The 22906-nt window shown below is 34.0% G+C and overlaps 1 protein-coding gene across 1 annotated transcript in view; it reads left to right on the top strand.

Annotated features, from left to right (window-relative positions):
* The window catches only part of ADGRV1 (adhesion G protein-coupled receptor V1), a 503044-nt gene that overhangs the window by 37914 nt on the left and 442224 nt on the right, over positions 1 to 22906 (top strand). The window contains exons 5-15 of the mRNA XM_081054450.1: positions 2088 to 2192; positions 4455 to 4568; positions 6428 to 6993; positions 7349 to 7619; positions 7999 to 8328; positions 13281 to 13454; positions 15430 to 15653; positions 18504 to 18536; positions 20816 to 20942; positions 21065 to 21250; positions 22007 to 22187. Coding sequence (XP_080910576.1) covers positions 2088 to 2192; positions 4455 to 4568; positions 6428 to 6993; positions 7349 to 7619; positions 7999 to 8328; positions 13281 to 13454; positions 15430 to 15653; positions 18504 to 18536; positions 20816 to 20942; positions 21065 to 21250; positions 22007 to 22187 — 2311 coding nt within the window. The remainder of the gene's footprint in view (positions 1 to 2087; positions 2193 to 4454; positions 4569 to 6427; positions 6994 to 7348; positions 7620 to 7998; positions 8329 to 13280; positions 13455 to 15429; positions 15654 to 18503; positions 18537 to 20815; positions 20943 to 21064; positions 21251 to 22006; positions 22188 to 22906) is intronic.

The following is a 22906-nucleotide window of genomic DNA, read 5'->3' as shown; positions in this document are numbered from 1 at the left end:
CTTAAATTTCCTTTGAGATACGGTGGGCTGTAGATAAATATAATCCCTATAACTGCAGTATCTTGATTAAAAAGGTTTGATGAATAACATAAATGAGACATTTTGTAACCTACACTATACATTTACATAAATTATTTTAATTAACCAATTATTTCTATTTGATTGTTAGGAAATTATTAGTTATTTATGAAGCAGGCTCCCTTACTTGCTTTATTTCTCTTCCTATTGCCTTTCCTCTGCACTTACCCCCAACCTCAGATTGATTTGTTTAAAGGATTCTTTTTCTTTATGAAAGTGAACATATTTAAAAATCCTCTTTATTTATAAGACTAAACAAATGTTGAGTTATAAGAACTTCCTTCAGGACAACAAATGGAAACATAGTTCAAAATAGAAATATTTTCACAGTAAACAAAAATCACCATAAATTACCTGTCTAATAGCTGGCTGGCTTCTCCTCATTTGAAAAGTGTTTCCACTTGAGACTGGTAAATATATAATAGGCTCCTACTTTGTCCCCAAAGGTCCACATATTTTAATTAATGGGAGGTTGAGGTTACTTAATATGTACCACGTCCCCAGTGTCCAAGAGGAAATTTCAGCCATTGTCAACTCAAGATCGGGTATTTTCCTGGAGAATCAAAGAATCCCAAGATGTCATTAAGAGAATCACCTGAGTCTCTGTAGATGGAAGCCACCATAAAACAAAAGGAAAAAATTTATTTCAATAGCCTTTTCCTTAGTTCTCTCACCTCGCCAATACTGAGATGAATGATGGCCTTTGAAGGTGTCTTTCAGTAACTAGTGTGAAATACAGGCAGATTTGCTGTCCAAATACAGACTTGGCTTGCTGTGATAACACAAGTTCCTGTCAATGTCTTTATGTCCCCAAAATAAAAGTAAAAAGGGATGGGAGTAGTTATTAACTACTTTCCAATTTCTCCCTCTCCTGCAGTCTATAAAAATGTTGTAGAATCCTAGAACAGGGCAAAAACACTAGTGGTGAGAATTTCAGGAGGTTGAGAGCCTAAAGGACCTCCATACCAACTAACTCGGCAACTTGAGTGAGGGAACACATGTGGGATATCAGGAAAACGTGGTTCTAGCACCAAATCCAGAGTCATTGGGGGAAGGTAGTATCGTGGTGACACTGTATTCTTAACATTCAATTCTGCTTCAGTAGAACAGGGTACTCAGGAGAACTGAAAATCCACCATCCACCAGAAGTCCTCTTTTTTAGTTTTGACATTATACATCTTAGCCTCTCAGAATGAATCCTAATCTCTAGCATCAGTTCCAGGTCCCTGACTGTTAAGATCTCAGTGATGCCAGGCAGCTTCTGACTGGGCAGCTGCCCTGCATGATTAAAATTACACTAAGTAACAGTTGAGCTCACAGTAGTTGCTAAATAGGTTGGCTTTGTTTCCTGATCTGGATGATTACTGATGATGAAGATAACACTAATGATGATAAGCCAACATTTACTGAGCCCTTAACTACCATGTTCCCCCGAAAATAAGACCTAGCCGAACCATCAGCTCTAATGCGTCTTTTGGAACACAAATTAAGACCCACGCCAGCACATTTCCACATTGGAAGTCCTGGCTCTTTCTTCCCCTCAGTGATCAGGACCTGAAAAAGTCATTAACAGTTGTCTGCTTTTCAGTGGTGAGCTGACCGATGAGGAGAGGATAGTGGTTGGGAGCAAGGCCAAATGGTTCCAGTGAGCTGCCCTGGTCTCGAGGCACAACTCATTTCTGTGACCTGGGTTCCTGTGAGCATTAGAGTTTCTCAGTTTTTGACTAGATAACCTTTAAGCTTTCTCAGCAGAACAGCTAGTTGATGGTAGAACCAGGATAAGAACCTACATCTTTTGCCTGACTAGTTGCATGTTCCCTTTACACTATTACTTTTAACCTTGTAAGTGCTTTTATTAGCTACAGTTGATTAATGCTAGGAAATACCATATTCTTCAGAGTACAATGTGGATTGATTTGTCTGTGGAAATGTAGTATTTCTAAGGTAACAGTTGGCGCCACCTCTTACCGCTTATTGATCAGTGCCTGATTGTCTCTTCTTCCCAATAGCCTTTCTCAATCACAGTGCGTGAGCCTAGGGGCAGAAACGAATCTGTGCCTGTTACTCTCATCAGAGAAAAAGGAACCTATGGAATGGTCACTGTGACTTTTGAGGTAAGTTTATTTTGAAATCATTTTACATGATAACACTTTAGAGTTCATACCAGATGGCTACAATTTGAAAAATAAGGTCCTTGTATGATAAATGTGACCCTTAATAAAAATGAAATAAAAGTAACTACTTTCATTATCTGACTAGTTTCACGGTTAATTTAAAAATGTTTTCCTTGCTTTTGAGTACATATACTGCGCTTACATGGACCACAATATATCATTTTAGGTATAGAGTAATAATAAACCACAAGCTACTACTACTACTCGTACTCCTACTCCTACTCCTACTACTACGTGAATTCTATAAAATTTATAGAACCTTTATGATAAACCTTTTCAAGGACATAAATTTTTAAAAACTCTGGTGGGTTACTTAGGCTTATATAAAATTATTTAATATGTAGTTTTGCCACATTTGCATTCCCCATTTTTAAAAATACACGTACCGGATGGTGTTAACAGCAGTCACACTCCACCGTGGAGGTTCATAGATGTTATAGCATTTGATGTAAGTGAGATAGGCTGTGGGTGAGGTGCATGTCTTAGGGTGCTCGCTGTAACCATTCCATTTCATTGCTTACGGATCACATGCTTACCATTGTGTTACCATATTGTTCTATGAGATACATATATAAATCTCCAACTAATTTTTGTGTTTTATAAAGATCCTGAACATGATCATATGCTATTTTCAAACATTAAAATGTTGCACAATTCTGACACCAGTGTCTATCTTAATTATTGATTATAATATCAATAGAATGGATAATTGGATTTATGTAACATAATTCTACTTGAGCTCATGGGGAGCTACCTCATGTGATGGTTACATTAATTACATAAGAAAAGAAAATCACATAAGGCAGAAATGCATGAAAAACATAGGAAACACTAATTAAATATGCAGTAGCCTTGCAAGTTCTTTACAGGAATCCTTAAGCAATAGTTCATGTATTTAGGAATATGCTCTTAGATAATACACTTTTGAAAATATATTTGATAACAAATATGGGAAAAATTGGAAAAAAATTGGCTGTAGAAAGGATAAGGAAATGATCATTAGTTATAGTGTTTTCACCTTCACTATGAATGTCTGAATTTATTTTACTGGGTCTTGAACCTTTTTTTATTAGTTTCAGTATATAAAACAATGTAATAGTTAGACATTTATACCCCTCACAAAGTGATAAACCCCCTCCCCCAATCTACTACCCCTCTGATGTCACACACATCCGTTACATTTCCACTGTCTCTATTCCTTATGCTGTACTCCGTTTCCTGTGACCATATATATATATACACACATATATATATACACACATATATGTGTGTGTGTATATATATATATATATATATATATATATATATATATATATATATACATATGTAAATAAATAAAATTATAGTTGACATTCATTAGAATTCAGCTTCAGGTTCAGGTGTATACTGCAATGGTCGGGCACCTACATTGAGCTTTCTGTTTTTTTTTTGAAATAGTTACAACTAACATTTGTGGAGCACTTAATATTGCCATATGCTGTTCTAGTGCTTTAGACCTATGCTATTGTCATTGCATATAAACAGCAACTCTTCTCAGCATTCAGTTTCCCTTATGCCCTTTTTCATTTTTCTCCATAATATTTGTCATCTGCCACATAACACATTTATGTATCATTTGTTCTCTTTCATTAAATGTAACATCCTGATCGGTAGGGAATTTGCCTTGTTCACTACTATATATATCCTTATACTTAAAAGAGGTTGGACTCAGAGTATGTAATAAATACTTTTCAAAAAGAATGATTTTATTAGATTTTCACATCTAGCCTGTGAAGTGGATATTATTATGCTCTTTCCAAAGATGAGGAAAATGCTGCACAGAATGGTTAAATATCTTGCCGTAAGATTACACAGTCTGTGGTGGAACTGGTATTTGATTTCATTACTTCAGAGAATTTACTAATTCTGTATACCTTGCTCTCAAGAAAAAATATAAGTTTTTTCCCTCAGGTTCAATACAATGGTTGAGAAAAAAGAGAAAGCTCTCAGAAACCATGTGGTTTAATGTAATTATAATCAAGAGCTGTAATTATACGCCCTGACTGTTAATTACAAGGGGCGACTTTCATACAGGTTAGTGTAATTCTTGCAAAACATTTTTAAGTTAAGTTCAGGTTTTTGTCAGCTGACATCCTAATGATGCTGTTTTTACTCTTGTGAAATATTTTGTATCTATTGATGGCACTGTGTGTTTCTTTGCAGGTAGAAGGTGGCCCTAATCCATCACAAGAAGATTTGGGTCCAGTTAAAGGAAATATCACATTTCCCCCTGGCAGAGCAAATGTAGTTTATAACTTGACAGTACTTGATGATGAGGTGGGATAATGTTAAATGTTTAAATGGGACAGGGACTCTGTCTGCATTATAGACATGCTAGAGAACGTTATGTCAAGGATTAAATTGTGTTCAGTATTTGAAATTGTTCAAGAACATAGTCATTATGGCAAGTCATACTTTAGCTATAAATTGGTATTTTGGAAGATATCTCATTAATATTTATGTTATTGAATTTGCTGATGAACCTGAACATAAGTGGCAGCCACACGTACTACAGAAATTTAAGCATTTTGTATGATGCCTGATTTTTATTAGTGATTTCAATTTTGAGCAGGTACAGTCTATTTATCCAGCATAAATATTTTACTGTAAAAACAAAGAAATTTCTACTGTAATTGGTATTCCTTTGTTTGGATATTTTAAATGTTCACATTCATAGGAAGGCTTTAGTCAGTTTTCATTTCACATTGAAGCTACCAAGGTTTGAGATATATACACAGCTAGTTTAAGTGCTAAGGAAAGAATGAATTTGAACAGCAGTGTGCAAGTATATCCTCCATGAGCTAAACAACAGAAAAATGACTTTTAAAAAATTATTGCCAGGAAAAAAAAATTAATAAGTGGGTATTTATAACCATCCCTCTACCTTCCTACAAAGAAATCATGAAAACAAATCACAAAAAGTCCCATGAGAGGAAAAAAGGTAAGTGATTTAGAAGACATTATTAAGAGAGAGTGGTCCTATTGAAAAAAATGTAATATTAGGTGACAGTGTTAACACTAGTTCATCTGGTTCTGGTAGCCAACAAAAACCGTTTGTTTTTAGATCCCAGAATATTGAAAAGCATATAATTTAGGATAATAATTATTATGTATTCTAATTGTAAACTTAAAAGGTCATCTCATGAGGATCTAGTGTACAGCATAGTATTGTCAAAATTATGGTATTGTATACTTGAAAGTTGCTGAGAGTAGATCTTAACACTTTCACCATAAATACGCACACACAGAGTTGAATATGTGAGCTGATGGATGTGTTAATTATCTTGATAATCATTTGACAGTGTGTATCAAATCATCACGTTCTACACTTTAATATTTGTCGAGCATTCCTCAGTAAAGTTGGGGAAAAAAAGATCAATAATCAAGTCATAATGTTTTATTTTTTGAGATACGTAGCTTTTCCTCTTACATTGCTATTAATTGAGGTAAAAATATATGCTTTTTCACTTTTATTCATAAAGTAAAATTTGTAGTGAAGGAAAAGCTCAAATAGCACAGTGGAGGTTATCCGTAGGAATAATGTGCAGTTACAAAAAAAAAAAAAAAGGTTTTAACAAAGTCAACATTTTCCCTAATACTGACTCTCAATAGCTTTTTCTCCAGGGAGGCATGATGTATATTTTGGATATCGTATGACTGATATCGTATGCTTAGCTCTTGAATTAGAAACCATTAGAAAGAAAGAATAAATCACAATTGAAAACTAATGATTTATTTGTACGTGATGTTTTATGTAGTTTTCCAGATTCTTAAATGTTATTTGATCTTGAAGGGTACTTTTGACTTTACCAACCTGATAAAACTAGTAAGAATATATGTTCATTTTACCATCAAATCTTTAGAGTTATCTGAAGATTGATCAAGGTTGAAAGACATTATATCTGTACTTCATTATCTGTTCGTAACATTGCTTTATGAACTTTTCCTTCTCTATCTAAAATACATTATTTACCTTTGGAAAATATTTTAGTAAATATTTTCTATTTGCTCCCTTCAGTTAAAAACTTTTTATTTTATGTATTTATATTGAAACATAGTGACTTTTTACACTTTGGTATTTTTGCAGGTAAATTTTGGCTATTAAAATTTTGCCACTGTTTATATTTCTTTGACAGGTACCAGAAAATGATGAAATATTTTTGATTCGACTGAAAAGTGTAGAAGGAGGAGCTGAGATCAACACCTCTAGGAGCTCAGTTGAGATCATCATTAAGAAAAATGATAGTCCTGTGAGATTCATTCAGAGTGTTTATTTGGTACCCGAAGAAGACCACATACGCATAATTCCAGTGGTTCGAGGAAAAGATGACAATGGAAATCTGATTGGATCTGATGAATATGAAGTTTCGATCAGTTATGTTATTATAACTGGGAATTCAACAACACAGGCCCAGCAAAATTTAGACTTCATTGATCTTCAGCCAAACACAACTATTGTTTTTCCGCCTTTTATTCATGAATCACACCTGAAATTTCAGGTAGTTGATGACACCATACCAGAGATTGCTGAATCATTTCACATTATGTTACTAAAAGAGACCTTACAGGGCGATGCTGTGCTATTAAGCCCTTCTATTGTACAAGTCACCATTAAGCCTAATGACAAACCTTATGGAGTCCTCTCATTCAACAGTGTCTTATTTGAAAGGACAGTTATAATTGATGAAGATACAACATCAAGGTAAGGTTTATTTTAAACCCATTGCTACAATTATTTTAATATGTTATTTCAAGATTTATGTTTGTGGTGTTGGGCACAATGTTGAACTCTTAAGAGTATATGTCATTTTCTCTATCATGGTTTTGCTATTTTCTTTTCATTTTGGGAGTGATTTACATATGCAAGTGAATTGCTGTTATGGTAGTTTCCTAAGACACATCCACATATCAGTTCCTTCAGATCAAAAACAGTCATTCTTTATGATATGGACTCTGCTTTTACCAGTGTCTGATAGCCAACTTGACAGTGGAAAAGTCGACCCAAGGGAATAGATTGTGTTATATGACTGTGTATATTTCTTTTTACAAAATTCTAGATTTGAAGAAATTACGGTGGTTAGAAATGGTGGCACCCATGGGAATGTTTCTGTGAAGTGGGTATTGACACGGAATAGCAGTGATACCTCGCCGGTAACTGCAGACATCAGACCAAGTTCCGGAGTGCTTCATTTTGCACAAGGGCAGATGTTGGCATCATTTCCTCTTACTGTTGTTAATGACGATATTCCAGAAGAGGCAGAAGCCTATCTACTTCAGATTCTGCCTCATACGATACGAGGAGGTGCAGAAGTGAGCGAACCAGCGGAGGTAGATCTCTTGTTATACTTTTCCTGGTGTGACTATTTCTGTCCAAGGGAAGAGCCAAAGAATTTGATTACACAAATCATCTTTATTTTAGTTTGATGTGACAGGGAGAACACTGGTTTTGGAAATGGTGGTTGTTTTGCTTGATCAAGGTTGTCCCATCTGTAAATGAAAAGTTTATTCTTAAAAAAGTTCTGCAAACTAAATTATGAAGGTTTTCAAATCTGTTTTTGACTCATCTTTTACTCTAGTATATATAAGAAGTGATCATTTTTAGATACGTAACTGAAGATTAAAAATCAGAACAGCCTGGAAAATAAACAGTTTGGTAATCTCAGATGTGAGAATTCTGCATTTTAATATTTTATTCCTTTATCCACAGCTTTTGTTCTATATTCAGGATAGTGATGATGTTTATGGCCTACTGACGTTTTTTCCTATGGAAAATCAGAAGATTGAAAGCACCCCAGGTGAACGATATTTATCTTTGAGTTTTACAAGACTAGGAGGAACTAAAGGAGATGTGAGGATGTTTTACTCTGCACTTTATATTCCTGCTGGAGCCATGGGCCCTTTGGAAGCAAAAGATGGCATCTTAAATATATCCAGGAGAAATAACTTCATTTTCCCAGAGTATAAAACACAAGTCACTACAAAATTACCAATAAGAAATGATGCATTTCTTCAAAATGGGGCCCACTTCCTAGTACAGGTAATTTAATGTTTAAACTCAACTTTGTTTAAAATTCATGTGTACTATCTGTGCGAGAGAGTTAGTTAACCATTCTTTTGCCCTCATTTATAGTGTGGATTCTACTAGTGGTTACTATTAGTTATTTAGGGAGTCCAAAGAGAAACTGTGAGCTCCTAACACATATAAGGATGAATAAAACAAGGGTTATATTAAAGTTAATATTTTAATTAGGTGATACTAGAAACACATCAGACTTGAAATGCGGGTCAGAATATAATGGATTACATAGTGAAGTAACTCACAAACTATTAATGGGAGAGGAATGAGAGAGAGAGAGAGAGAGAGAGAGAGAGAGAGAGAGAGAGAGAGAGAACGCGCGAGCACGCGCTACCATTCTTTTGAGTTGATTTGGGAAAATGTGACATATTAATGGAGTTTGTAGGATAAATATGTTTTTCATGATGGATACTGGGGAGAAGGCATTCCAGAAATAAAGCAATATGAAAAAAATTGTGTACTGTAGATACTTTTAAATAATGTACTAGAAAATCTGTTTCTTTGTCTATTAACTGTAGATGGTGTCTCTGGATTTTAATCTACTTAAGAGTAAAAAGGGCCCCATAACATATTCTTTCATCTTGCCTATTTCTTAACTTTTAATTAACATTATTGTTTATTGTTAAAATTTAAAACATCTGCCCTCACTTATGATAATAATGTTTTCCATACATTTGATATTGGTTGGTTCTGAAAATTAGAAAGCTATAAAGGGTGCTTATCAAATTTTGGTAATGTAAATAAATTTAATACAGATTCATATAGTATGAATGGATTGATAAAGAGTGTGTCATGTTATGTCACCATACATTTTGCTAACTGAAATATAAAATGAAATCTCATAATTTCGTTAATTTTTTTGAATCATGTCATATTTCAGTATGTTTTATAATTTTTGCCTAAACTTTGTTTTATGGTGTATTATTGCTTCCTCTAGACTAGAGTTTCTAATCTCCCCCTTTCTACATGCCATCTTCACCGCTTTAGATCTTCCATCTGCGTGATGTATGTTGAAGGTTAAGCTTACCTGTGTTATCTGCTTTCTACATTTGCTTCACACTTGCTACTTGGTACCGTTTTTTACTGAACTACACTTGCTACTTGGTACCGTTTTTTACTGAACTTTTGGATTTTCTTTACCTCTTGGTTTTTCCTTCTTAAATTGTGTTTTAGTTATATTGTAGCATATGTGTCCTCAAATACATGTGCAAAAAAGGTAGTATATGGAAATGCATGTGATTTCACTAGTTCTCATTTAGGGCAGCATTTCCAAACTTACGAGTTTGCAAGAGCCTGTGGGAAATAATACACATAACTTGTCAAGTGGCATTTCAGAATTTAATGGAGGTTTTTATTTTTGTTTTTATTTTTAGTGTCAGCACTCTTTTGCCTTCTCGGCTATAGGTGTCCTCTGGATTCAGAGCATTCTCATTAATATACATTGTCTCACTTCAGACTGCCATAAAGAATACCGTAGAGTGGGAGGCTTAAACAACAGACATTTATTTCTAACAGTTTTGGAGGCTGGAAAGTCTGAGGTCAGACTTCTGAGATCAGTTTTGGGTGTGAGCCCTCTTCCTGGTTTGCAGACTGATATCTTTTTGCTGTATCCTCGTATTGTGGAGAGAGAGAGAGGGGAAGCCAGCGTTTGGGTATCTTACCAGGGCGCTAATCCCCTCAGGAGGGCTCTACCCTCATGACCTAATTACCTCCCAAAAGCCCCATCTCCGTATACCTTTAGCAACTGGGGATTAGGGTTTCAACATGTGAATTCTCAGAGGACATAAATATTCAATTCATGGCCCATGTTTAAGGTTTGCGTGTTTCTAATATCTCAGTATTCAGTTCTCCCTTCTATCTGTCTCTCATTTTGCATAAGTCACGACTTATAGAGAACCAAATTATTAAAACAAGTGAAAAGAATCAAAGATTTGACACTGTTTCTTTTGCTTTCATGGAGACCTGGGCGTCATGGCGTTCCTGTAATAGTTGCAGTAACATGACATGAGTTTGAGAACTGATGATGCAGAAATGTTGATTTTGAGTTGTAGAGAAATTTTCTGTTTCCATTTCAGCTTTCTGATTTATTAGGCTGCCTCAAAACCAGTTTTTACTGTGAATACAGACCCCCTTTATATATGCCAGAGTTAGTAACATATATATTAAACTTCTGTTCTTTTTAAAATATTCAATATCTGTATTCAAGTAGCTGCAGAGAATCCCTATTTAAACAAAACCTTATTAAGAACCTTCAATGCTTCAGATATTATCTTAGCTGTTATTTCAGCATTCTATATGAACATGACAGAATTTATTTTTGATGACACTTGAAAAGTAAGGAAACACTTGAAGAAGCATGTAACATCTGAATTTTGGTGATCGTGGGTTAGAAATCTGTTTGCACCACTAATTCCAGACTCAGTTCTTTATCTACCTCTGTATTCAGTTAAAAAACAAAGGTCTTACTGTGCAGACAGTTAATTTAGCACTTTAGAAAATAAAAAGACATTATTAGTCACTGACAATTTCTTGAGATTCAAATCAGCTGTAGGCTCTGGAAGGCTGGTTAGAATTAGAAGGTTGTGTAGTTTGTGTAGTACATAATGGATGAGAAACTTAAGAATAGGAGGCATCAGACTCTGCATGGAGAGTTGAATGAAACTAAAGAAAGCAGAATCAGACGTGAGCTTCTCATTCTTTAGTAACCCTCTCAGCTAAATACATCAGTCTGAGATAAAACTTTTGGCAGGCATGGGGTTACGAATGTGCTGTCCCAGTTGCAAACTGTCTGAAAGCAAAGAACGACTCTTTATGAATGGAGCAGTTTGATTTAGCAGATGCTTACGGCTTGGAGACAAAAAGGCTTGGAGACTAGGAAATAAGCCATGTAAAATTAGCATTTTCCTTTTGATCAGTTCATTTCATAGCCTTCTACATCTTTTTTCTTTATAGTTTTCAAAAATATGGTACTTAAAATTCTATAACTCTCTTGATAAACGTAAGATATAACTTATTTTCTTCCTTTCTTTTTAGAAAGTTTTGAAGAAAAAATATATTGAGTTTTTTCCCGTGATGTTTTAAACAGTATTATCAGTTTAGTGTTTTGTGACTATACAGGCATGAGAGTGTTCATTCACAGACGTGCTTACATATGACCCGTGTATTTTAAAAATATCTTTGCCTCAAAACAGTGCATACTTTTTATTCACGTCATTCAAATATATGTATTTTGTTCATTCTTTGTGCTATTTTTGAAGATAAGTATGTATGTATATGGGTATGTACATTTTCTCCATAAAGAATGACTCATACTTATTTTTAACTATTTATCTTTACGGTTTATTTTACAAAGTAAATGCAGTATACTAAAGAATCACATTTTTTTGTTTTATTTGACTTAGTCTATATACCAATATTTGGCACATTAGGTCAGTCTAATTTATGCTTTTTTTGACTCGAATGTTTACAAATGCGGAATTATATTTCTTCTGTATATGATTTTCAAAGCAAACTTATGTGACATTTGAAGAAGGCTTTTATTTTTGCCCTTTGGAATGTATATTGTTGATCAAAAAATGTAAGAATATGTGTAGGATCAGTACTGGTTCTGTCCACTTGTGGAAAACCAACTTAAATCATAAGTCTCTACGTAGTGGCATCATTTCCACATTACAAAGCCTAACAGGGCTTTAAAGAGTGGAAGATCCATAATGTCTCATTAAGTTCAAAATTGGTTTTTAAATGTAAAATCTCTATGCTTTTTTGCAGTGCTATAATGATAATCTATTCCTACACTCAAGTGAGCACTGTGAGGCTCAATAAGTTGGATTTTGAAAAATTAGAATATTAAGATGCTGAAGGTTTGAATATCAGGATTCCTACAGAGCTCAGTTTGTATTACAGGGGTGAATCAACAAATATTTATGGTGTAGCTGCTGCCGTTTCAGATCTATGTCATGTACTGGGAAAATGCTGAGAAGGACACAGACACACAAGAGTTCTATAGTCTTGTTGGGAAGTGAAAGTGCTGGAACACTCAAAATGATGATAAGCAAGCAATGTGTGAAATTTATAATTAAGTCTAAGTTTAGTGAAAGTAACAGTAGAAGTTCGGAAAGAGAATAAAGAGGGTTGGTGAATCCAAGGAAATCCTCATGGTAGAGAGGGAAATTTAACTGGTCTTTGAGAGTGGGTATATTTTGCACTTGTGAGATGATGAAGGGAAGCCATTATAGATGAGACCACCATGAAAATTACTCTGGTGGTCATGCTTATTAAATAGAGGGACATTGAATTTTATACATGTGTTGCATTTCTTTAAACATAAAGACATGTTAAGTCACATTTGGAGTTTAAATGGTCTTCTGATAGTGAACTTTCTCTGACAGAGAAGGGGAGTGAGTGATTGGAGGTGTAGGCCAGTAGAAGAGTGGAAGAATACTGGACAACCTTTAAGGTCAAGGTAGTTGAATACAGGCAACAAGAAGGAAAAGCCCATGATGGTGCTGGTGATGGTATTGGGGAGGGGACATGGAACAGAGATTGTCAGTACTATTTTGGACATTTTATCTGTAAGGTGTCTGTGTGACATGTTATATTTAATGGCAGTTGGTTACAAAGTTTTGGAATTTGAAGGAAAGATCCAGAGATTATAAGGGAGTGGGTATAAAGTTATAAGATAAAGGGCTTAGAAAGAACCCTGTGCGGTAATAATAATTGGGGAGCAGGAGGAGCTCAAGAAGCCAGTGCAGGAGGTTGGAACAGGATGGAGACTGAAGAAGGAGAATGAAGTTGCTAAGTTATTGGTGGCCTTTATCCATGTTTAATTTGTTGCCCCATGCAGTTAAGACTTAACATTTTTTTTTCCAAATTTCTGTTCTTTCATGTTTTATTTTTGTGTTTGTTTATTATAGTTGGAAACTGTGGAGTTGGTGAACATCATCCCGCCAATCGCACCTATAAGTCCTAGATTTGGGGAAATCCGAAATATTTCTTTGGTGGTTACTCCAGATATTGCAAATGGAGAAATTGGCTTTATTAGCAATCTTCCAATCATTTTGCATGAACAAGATTTCTCTGCTGAAGTGGTAAGTAGGCTTTTTCTTATTGATGGGGCCTAATGAGTGTGAGCTAATGTACAGACACATTTTTTTTGTAGGGTTAGCATATTGAGTAAACAGAAAAGCTTCATGAAAAGCTTCACCGTTTATAGCAAACCTTCAGTGTGTAATTTGACATTAGTAACTGATGAGTGTATGATTTTCCATCATCTTTTGCTGTATCCTATAAAATAAAATTAGAATTTCAGTTGCTCGCAGCAGAAGCAGTATATTTTGTTGTGGCTGCTTTTGGATAATGCTATGACATTTGATAGAGTGAGTCAAACAAAATTTTTCTTTTATTGGCCAAGTCATATGTACCACAGGTAGCTTTGACCCATTCAATTTCTGAGCACTCCTCAAGCTTGCCTTGGGCAGGACTGGGGTGGCTGCTTTGTATCCTGTGCTTGTTTGGGGAGATGATGGTGGTAGCGTTGTGGTATGCCTAATTTTAGGATTTTTGTACATGTGGGTAAAATATTGCATGTATACACATACACACGTACATACACATATAAAAGCAGGCTCACATATAGCACCCTTCCCGTACCCCACCCTGGTTGGATTTTCTTGCCCGTATCTCTGACCTTCAGCCTTTCCATTCCTTGAGCCATAGTCTGTCACTAAGATCTTCCCCAAGTCTCTCACACTTAAATTTTATTTAAATTGGTTTGGGGTTCAGAGCAGGAATGAGGAGAGCTATTTTGATATCAAAGCTTCATGTGAAAATATGGTGACCACAGCTTACTTTGTTTGTATACTTGATTCTGTATGAGAAGCTCCAGCTTGCAATATGGTTTTGACTTTTTATATTTTTCTTAATACACTGTCTCCTTCTAAAAAGTAAACAAACCCAAAGCAAACGAACAAAAAAAACCCAAAAAAACAAGCATTTAGCTTGTTCTTACAGAGTAGATTTTTTTTTTTGTCATATAAGCTGTAAATTTACCATTTCATATTTTTCTCTTAAAGGAAATTAGCTTTGGGGGAACGTTTTGGGCTCCATGAACCTTTCTTTATTCTTCCCTTCCTGGGAAACAGCAGAAAGAGTGGGAGTTTCCCTTTATTCTCTTTGTCCCATCTACAGCCTGGTCCATGCCCACTCCCTCTTGTGATTTAAAGGTCCAATATTTGTTAATTTTTCTGTCTTCCCTAAGAATCTTACTTTGCTCTCTAGTCTCCAGCCCTGACCTTTGCTAGCTGGATTAGCAGAATGGTTAGTGCGGGAAATATCTTCCTTTTGTATTTTTTTTCAAAATGGTCTGTTAAAGGGCAAAGAACAAAGAGGATACCTTTTTTTAGGAGCTTAAAAAGAATAGCATATCTACCATTAAGATTCATTTATATTCTTTGAAAACACTTCATCATGATTAATAGTCTCCTTTTTTTATATATATTATTTATATATATATATATATTTATACATATTTATATATATGTATGTATGTATAATACTGCACTTAAATAAGACTGTCAAATACAATTAGTTTCAGAATTATTACAGTAGACTTCGTTTACTTAGCTCATCCCAAAGAAAGGTACTCTAATCCTCACCACCAACTTGCAAAACAGGGAACCACTAACTTCATTTCATACGTGGAAATTGAGGTCAGAAAGGTTAAAGTAACTTGCCTAAGGTAAGCCAGAGCTAGGAAGTGAACATCTGATTTTGTTTGCACTTTATTTATTGTATTGGTTAGAAATATGTTTTACTGTTACTTATTATTATTTTTGTTAGCAAACACTAACAAAAATAGTTCTATTTAAAATTATACTCAAGCTTAAATAGAACGCATGTTGAAATGTGATTTCAATATGATTTAATAGTTCACTTTTCTATGCAGAGTACACACATTCATATCATAACATGTGAGCTCAATCACTGGAAAGCTTATGTAATTGTGAGTACATATTTCAGAAGAAATTGTTCTTTTTGTTGTTTTTCTTTTTTTCTTTTTATAAGGTATATATTCCCATACATCGGGATGGAACTGATGGCCAGGCTACTGTCTACTGGAGTTTGAAACCCTCCGGCTTTAATTCAAAAGCAGTGACCCCGGACGATATAGGTCCCTTTAATGGCTCTGTTGTATTTTTATCTGGGCAAAGTGACACAACAATCAACATTACTATCAATGCTGATGACATACCGGAAATGAATGAGATGGTAACACTTTCTCTAGACAGGTAATAACCCATTTAGGTAATGTTTAGCAACATTTATGTGTTTGAGTAATCTGAAATAGTTTTTTTTGTTTTAGTTCTTTTCTCCTTATCATGTAAAAAGAAAACAACTAAGTAGATAATATTATGGTGGCCTCCTGACTTTTCTGTTGTTTGTTGATGGCTTCTGGTTAGACTATGAGTAATATGATATCATGAACTTTTATCCTGCTGTTCATTGTGTGGAAAGATTTCATAAGGAATTTATGGAAGCTTTCAGATATATCTTAGGTATAGCTGATATGTTGCTATATTAAAAAAGTAGGCAGCAACAAATCTAAAATGTTAGGTTAAGCAAACTGCTTTGCTGGCTTCATTTTCAACGGGGAAGAGGAGTATGTCTTTTTTGAGTGAGTAAAAAGAAAGTGTGAATCTTCATATAATGAAATCCTCTTTTTCATGGAGTTTAAACCTTAAGTAATACTTATTTTCCAAAGAATCAAAAATAATACGATGCAAATGTTATTTTTTTTAGTAATAATAAGGATTTCCTTAACTTTTCTCAATGGGTAATTTATATTAAGAAAATACCACAGTTTATCGAGAGATTTTTTTTCAGTAATGCATAAAATCCTTTTTAAAAATGAAACAAATACTGATCAATTGATATTAATTATTATTTTTCGATATTAAGTATTTTTTAAAAAATCATAATAAAGCTTATTTACTATAGGTCTCTTTATATTGAAGTTGATAACATTAAAGTTAGTATGACTTGAGGGCTTTGAAAAATTCATATTTTAGAATCAGTAAATTCACAGATAAATTTAATAGGCATTATTTTGTACTACATTAATCAAGACTATAGTAGTAATTATTTTTATAACCTCTGGCCTTCTCTATATTTTACTATCAGCCTTTGCTAGGATTCTCTTTGTAGGTGTTGTATGGAAACACATTTCGTAAACCTGATGAATAATTGTTTTTTGTTTTTATGTGAAAGGAAAATACGGAATGTAGGGACAAATCTATTGAATATCCGCTGTTCATTTTCTTTGCTTTCAGAACCACATTATACTTACTTCCTTTCTTATATAAAAAGAAAAAAAACAACCACCACAAAGCAAGCGAGCAAAAGCCAAATGCAACACATTATTATCTAAATGACTTATGGTTTTAATATATATTATGATTTTAATAATATATATATAAATTCTTAAGGAAAAGTATTTCATATGATGAAAAAAATCAGTAAAATGTAATGAAATATAAACTGAATATTATTTTTTTCACTTATGAGTTTGAGGACTTATTAGCTCATTGTGTAGTCTTAAAAAAAAAAAGGAAACAGTAAATATAAACTAAAAGTGTAGCAATCCACAGAAACTTTGTTAGTTCATCTGAGAGTTTCTGCTTTGAACCGAATGTTTGAAGAATGATTTAAAGTATACCTCTTCAATTTCATAGTGACTACTCTTCATATTCTTTTAAAATAGTCATTTTAACCGTATGAGGTAAACCTTTCAAATTAATTAAATAATTTTAAGTGTTTTTTTTTTTTTCTTTCTTCCTGTGGGTAAAAACAGTGCACAAGGACGTGCAAATAGTGGAAAGGAGAATTTCAGAAATTAATGGTTCCTCTTTTTTCAAATAGAGCATATTAGTTCAAATTTATACTGAAATGTTTTTATTCATTTAGTAACTAGTACATACTTGCATTATCTGATATGCATGAACAAGAATGAGGAAATTACATTTGAATGTTCTAAGATATATTTAGTTAAATAAATGTGAGAATAAAATCTATGATTTGAAATAACGTATTTTATCAAAACCTACGCCTCAAGTTTGCAAATTTTCAACAAAACTAAAATGAAAGAAGGAATGAATGAATGCTAGTGTGATTACAATATAATATTGCAACAAAAATAATTAACACTTTATGGTGATACAGTTTACTGTTTTACTGTCAAATTGAAATGCAAATTCCCTATATTTCAACTAAATATAGATAAAATTGCCCTGCTATTGAACAATTTATAATGCTTTTAATATCATACTAGTTAAACATATTTTATTGTTTAGATTTCCCCAAATCAATAATAATTTCATTATGCATCAATTGAGAAAACAATTGATATATGTGGTATATAACCCCTTATTGATAGAAAGTATCATTTGACTTTAAAAATGAAGCAATAGGTCTGTATATTTTGACATGTGTTTATCATTGCTGTTTGAAAATGCACTGCATTGGGGATTTGGAAAAGTATTCGGATTTCCTGATATAAAGTTACACATATATTTAAATAATATTTGTCATAATTGAAAGATATAATGACATGGTTTCTTGAGTATATTCCTGTGCACATGATGAAAGGTGTATTTTTCTCTGCTTATAGAGTTTTTATTTTTTTGAAGCAGAACTGGCCTTAGCTCTCAGGATGGATGTTTTTATTTTTATTATTTTAATCCTAACTAAAGCTACTAAGTAACTATGTCAGGCTGAATGAAATTTGCTTAGCTGTTGTGGTTTCGTGAGCATGCACAGTGATTGGTAGGCCCCAGCGACTTGGAGCAGGCCTGGAAATGGGTCTTGCGTGTTGGCTGGCCATGGGGTCATCTCCCCTAAATGGGAACTGCTGAACTTCTTGCTAGCATTTGTCAATAGCAATGAACCCCGTGTGCAGAGTTCCAAGAACATGGACATTACCAGCTGTGGCCTGGCGGACATGGAGGGGGAGGGGGAAAAATACCTTCTTTAGCTTTATTTTTACCCTTCCATTCTAAGTTTCTAGCAGCATTAGTGAGATTTTGGCAAATTGTGTCTCTGTCTCCTTTTCACCCCCCTCATGCTTCTTTGTGTGTTGACAGAGTAGAGACGGAAAGGTTTGTCGTGTATTTTGGGTAAGTGTATAAGATAAGTGGCTTGTTTTTTGGTGATTAAGCATTTTGTTTTGCAAGCCATTATTTTCGATAAGGCTGCCATCTGCATGACCATAGATCTTGAGAAATTTTGCTTGTCAACTTGCCTGTGCATGATTTGTGTGTAGTTTTACTTTTTAATGATAAGGGGAGTGTATATGGATTTTTTTTCTAGGAGTTTTAAATTATGAATGCATTTAAGATATCTGATAAAAAAGTTGGCCAATTAATGTATTTATGAGTTTGAAGGAATTTAAAATTTTAACCTTCCTTATAGTTTACACATAACATGGGGAACAATTACTGTGCTTTGCTTGTAAAATTCTTACCTAACATCTCTGTAAATCTTGTGGTTTAACAGAGAATTCATAATCAAAACTCTCATCATCTCTTCCATAGTTTGCGTCCAAGTAATTTCTGCCTACATTTTCTCAGTTGTATAAAGAACTTAATTTTTTTTTTACATTTTTACGTAAGAGTAGCATATTTCAAGAAAGTATAAGAATAAATTTATCTGTTTAATGCTCAGAATGGATTTTCATATTTTATATTCTGATCCATTTTTAAATTTTTTTTGTATATTCTGATCCATTTTTAAAATTCTGTTTTTTGTCTCCTAGCTTATGTGGACATAGGCATTTTTTTTTAAAGATTTTATTGGGGAAGGGAACAAGACTTTATTGGGGAACAGTGTGTACTTCCAGGACTTTTCCAAGTCAAGTTGTTGTCCTTTCAATATTAGTTGTGGAGGGTGCCGTTCAACTTCAAGTTGTCCTTTCAGTCTTAGTTGTGGAGGGCACAGCTCATCTCCAGGTCCAGTTGACCCTGCTAGTTGCAGGGGGCGCAGCCCACCATCCCTTGCGGGAGTTGAACTAGCAACCTTGTGGTTGAGAGGACTCTCTCCAACCAACTGAACCATTTGGGAGCTCAGCAGCAGCTCAGCTCAAGGTGCCCTGTTCAATTTTAGTTGCAGGGGGCGCTGCCCACCATCCCTTGCAGGACTCGAGGAATTGAACTGGCAACCTTGTGGTTGAGAGCCCACTGGCCCATGTGGGAATCGAACCAGCAGCCTTCGGAGTTAGGCACATGGAGCTCCAAGCACCTGAGCCACTGGGCTGGCCCCCGACATAGGCATTTTTAATTAATAAAAATACTGATGTAAATGAAATACAGGCAAATTTGCTATGAAAATTATATGAGTGCCTTAACAGTATAACAAATAACTGTCCTGTTATTTGGACTAATCCTTCTGTGGCCACTAGTATGCTACGTAGATATTGGTTGCCAGGTTTCCAAAAGCTTGGGGTAGATGTTAATTCTGATTCTCTATTACATAAGAAGTGAGCTGTCCTTTCTACATATTAATTGTGGCTTCATTGTGATTTTGAGGTCTGATCATGAGTACTTTTCGGTTCAATAGAAAGTGACATTTGGAAAGGTTTAGAGCAGCTTGCAGGATTAAGAATTCTCAAGGAACATGCAGGCTTTTAAACCTTCAGAGCCTATAGTCCCATTTCCTTTGATCATTCTAATTATACACTGAACACAAAAGCCAGGAGCAAGCAAACAAATTTTTTGTTAATATTGTCTTTTAAGATATGTATAGGAATTGTTATAACATGTCATGCATATGAGATCCATTCTCTTCCATTTTTATATATCCCACATTTTCTTTTATAAAAAAATGCGTAAAAATGATAAAATTGAGGTGAATAGAAACATGAAGGGTCACAAAATATTTCTAAAATCTGAACAGTTTTATTTTTTTATTAGTGTGGCTTTTGTCCACATAGTTATCCAACTTTTATTCAGTTAGTATAATCTTATGTAATGAGGTTTTTTAAATTCAAGTTTATGTAAAGTTAAAACAATTTTAGTTAAAAACATTTTCTAAGTACATATTATAAATCAGATTTTTCTAAAACTGGAAATAAATCTAAATGTGGTACTTTATAAAAATAAAGTATATTTACAACCTTTGGTTACTGTATTCTTGTATTCTATACATATGCAGTGTTTGGTTTCAGTAGTCAAATGTAAAGAATATAATGGATTCAGAAATAGAAGTTCTTCCATAAACGTTTTGAGTAAAACTGTTTTGATCTTCAGTGATTTTAATACACTTAAATTCGATTTAAGGTTTAACTCCTAATAACCTTCATAGTCATTATCTGAAAGTGTTGTAAATATGCCGAGAAGCCTGCAAAATTCGGAAGTAAGCTATAGGTAGCGGGTGCCTTTTCCCCCTCTGACTTCTCCAGGGTCAGTGTGGAAAATCAAGTCCTGAAATCTGGGTATACCAGCCGTGATCTAATTATTTTGGAAAATGATGATCCTGGGGGAATTTTTGAATTTTCTCCTGTTTCCAGAGGACCGTATATTATAAATGTAAGTTGAAAGAAACTTCAATTTATTCTGTACTCACAGCTTCAGAAGACTCTTATAGGATATGAACTTGCGTGTGTGTGTGTGTGTGTGTGTTTGTGTGTGTGGTTTTCTTTTTTTTTAAGGAAGGAGACTCTGTAGAGCTCCACATCATTCGATCCAGGGGAGCTCTAGTTAAACAGTTTCTACACTACTGGGTAGAGCCAAGAGACAGCAATGAATTCTATGGAAACACTGGCGTATTAGAATTTAAACCTGGGGAAAGAGAGATCATAATCACCTTGCTAACAAGATTGGATGGGATACCAGAGGTATGGGGTTTTATTTTTATCTTGTGCTTTTGTAAAGTTAATAGTATCTAGTATATTGTAAATATGTTGAATATTGACAAGAAGACACATGGGAAGGTAGTGGGCAACAATGGATTGAACAGTACTTGAGGTTGGAAAAGAAGAAAGCAAGCTTAAAAAACAAAATAAGGTATTCAAATTCGAATTATGTATGTTTTCCCTACAAAAAGAAATACCAAACAATGTGAAATTTTCAGTGTGTGATCAGTTTTCATCTCCTTTTAGCTCTATGTTAAGTCTTATTCTACGTAATCTGCATTGACTGAACTTTTAATGATATGGTTTAGAACTGAGGAAGTATTTCTTAAAATTACTTTTGTAAAGACAATGAATTTAAGTTTTGTATTAATGGAACAAGGCATAATTCCATTATATTTACATACTAATGTATATGTGTCTTTTAAATTTTATTTTGTTTACCTACATTAGTTTAAATGACTACATCATCAGTGGTAAGGTTCAGTCTTATTATTTAGAGTAGTGTCATGGTTTATCTTTTCCCTTTTTTGCATAATGTATATTTATATCTGGTGTCTCAATTGATAGGAGAATGTTAAAAAAACTTTTAAGGAATTATTCAACTCTTTCATCCTTTGAGTTACGCGTTTCTGAAAAAAAACGACTGCATTAATGTTCTTGAATATGTATTGTTTGTTTGCTCTGAAAACTTTGTAATTCCAACTTTGTATTTTTCCTAATTTGACATGTTTATTTTAGTTGGATGAACACTATTGGGTGGTCCTCAGCAGCCACGGTGAACGGGAAAGCAAGTTGGGAAGTGCTACCGTTGTCAATATAACGATTCTGAAAAATGATGATCCTCATGGGATTATAGAATTTGTTTCTGATGGTCTAATTGTTACGATAAGTGAAAGTAAAGGAGACAATACTGATAGTGGTAATTTATTCTGCTTCTTATATTCTATTACTGTTTACTAAAGAGGAAATTAATCATTTTAAAATTATTTATCAAATAGTTATTTTTAGTTGTCCACCTGTTTTAGGAATTACATGTAGTGTAGAAATTGGTGTGTATTTTTTTTAATCTTACTTCATTTGCTGTATTTCTCACATAGTATAGTGATGATACCGGTGACATCATTTCTATTTGGATTTCAATTAACCATATGCTGTGAGATTCAAACGCTCAAGAATGAGTTGAGTCAAATAGGAAAAACTTCAAAACAGAGAGTAACTGCTAGAGAACTATTGCAGTGGCCTGAAATGAGTAATTTATTTTTAGAGCAATATCTTTCTGAGTAAGAAAATCACTTTTGAGTGTGCAGCTTCCTCTAGCAGCCTTTAGCAAATATTTTTATAGGACTTTGTGATAGGTGTATCTAATTAGTCACCATTCTGTTTTCTGTGCTGAGTGACTTAAAATCCCAAACTGTGATAACAAAGATCAAGTCCATTTATTTGATCAGTTGTGTGTCTACAGAAGGAGGACTAGGCTAATGCATGTTTGTATGTACCTTGGAGGCTGTGCTAAACAAATACTTGCTTTTTATTAAAAGGATGTCTTATTTTTTTTACTTTTGCTTGTTTGAGCAATTTCTTTACTAATTTTAAATTTGTTTAATATATATTCTTATTTATATTATACCATTTGTATTT

This window comes from Rhinolophus hipposideros (assembly GCF_964194185.1).
Source record: "Rhinolophus hipposideros genome assembly, chromosome: 7".
Classification (NCBI taxonomy): domain Eukaryota; kingdom Metazoa; phylum Chordata; class Mammalia; order Chiroptera; family Rhinolophidae; genus Rhinolophus; species Rhinolophus hipposideros.
The sequence above is the reverse complement of the archived record's forward strand: the minus strand, read 5'-3'. Positions and strand labels throughout refer to the sequence as shown.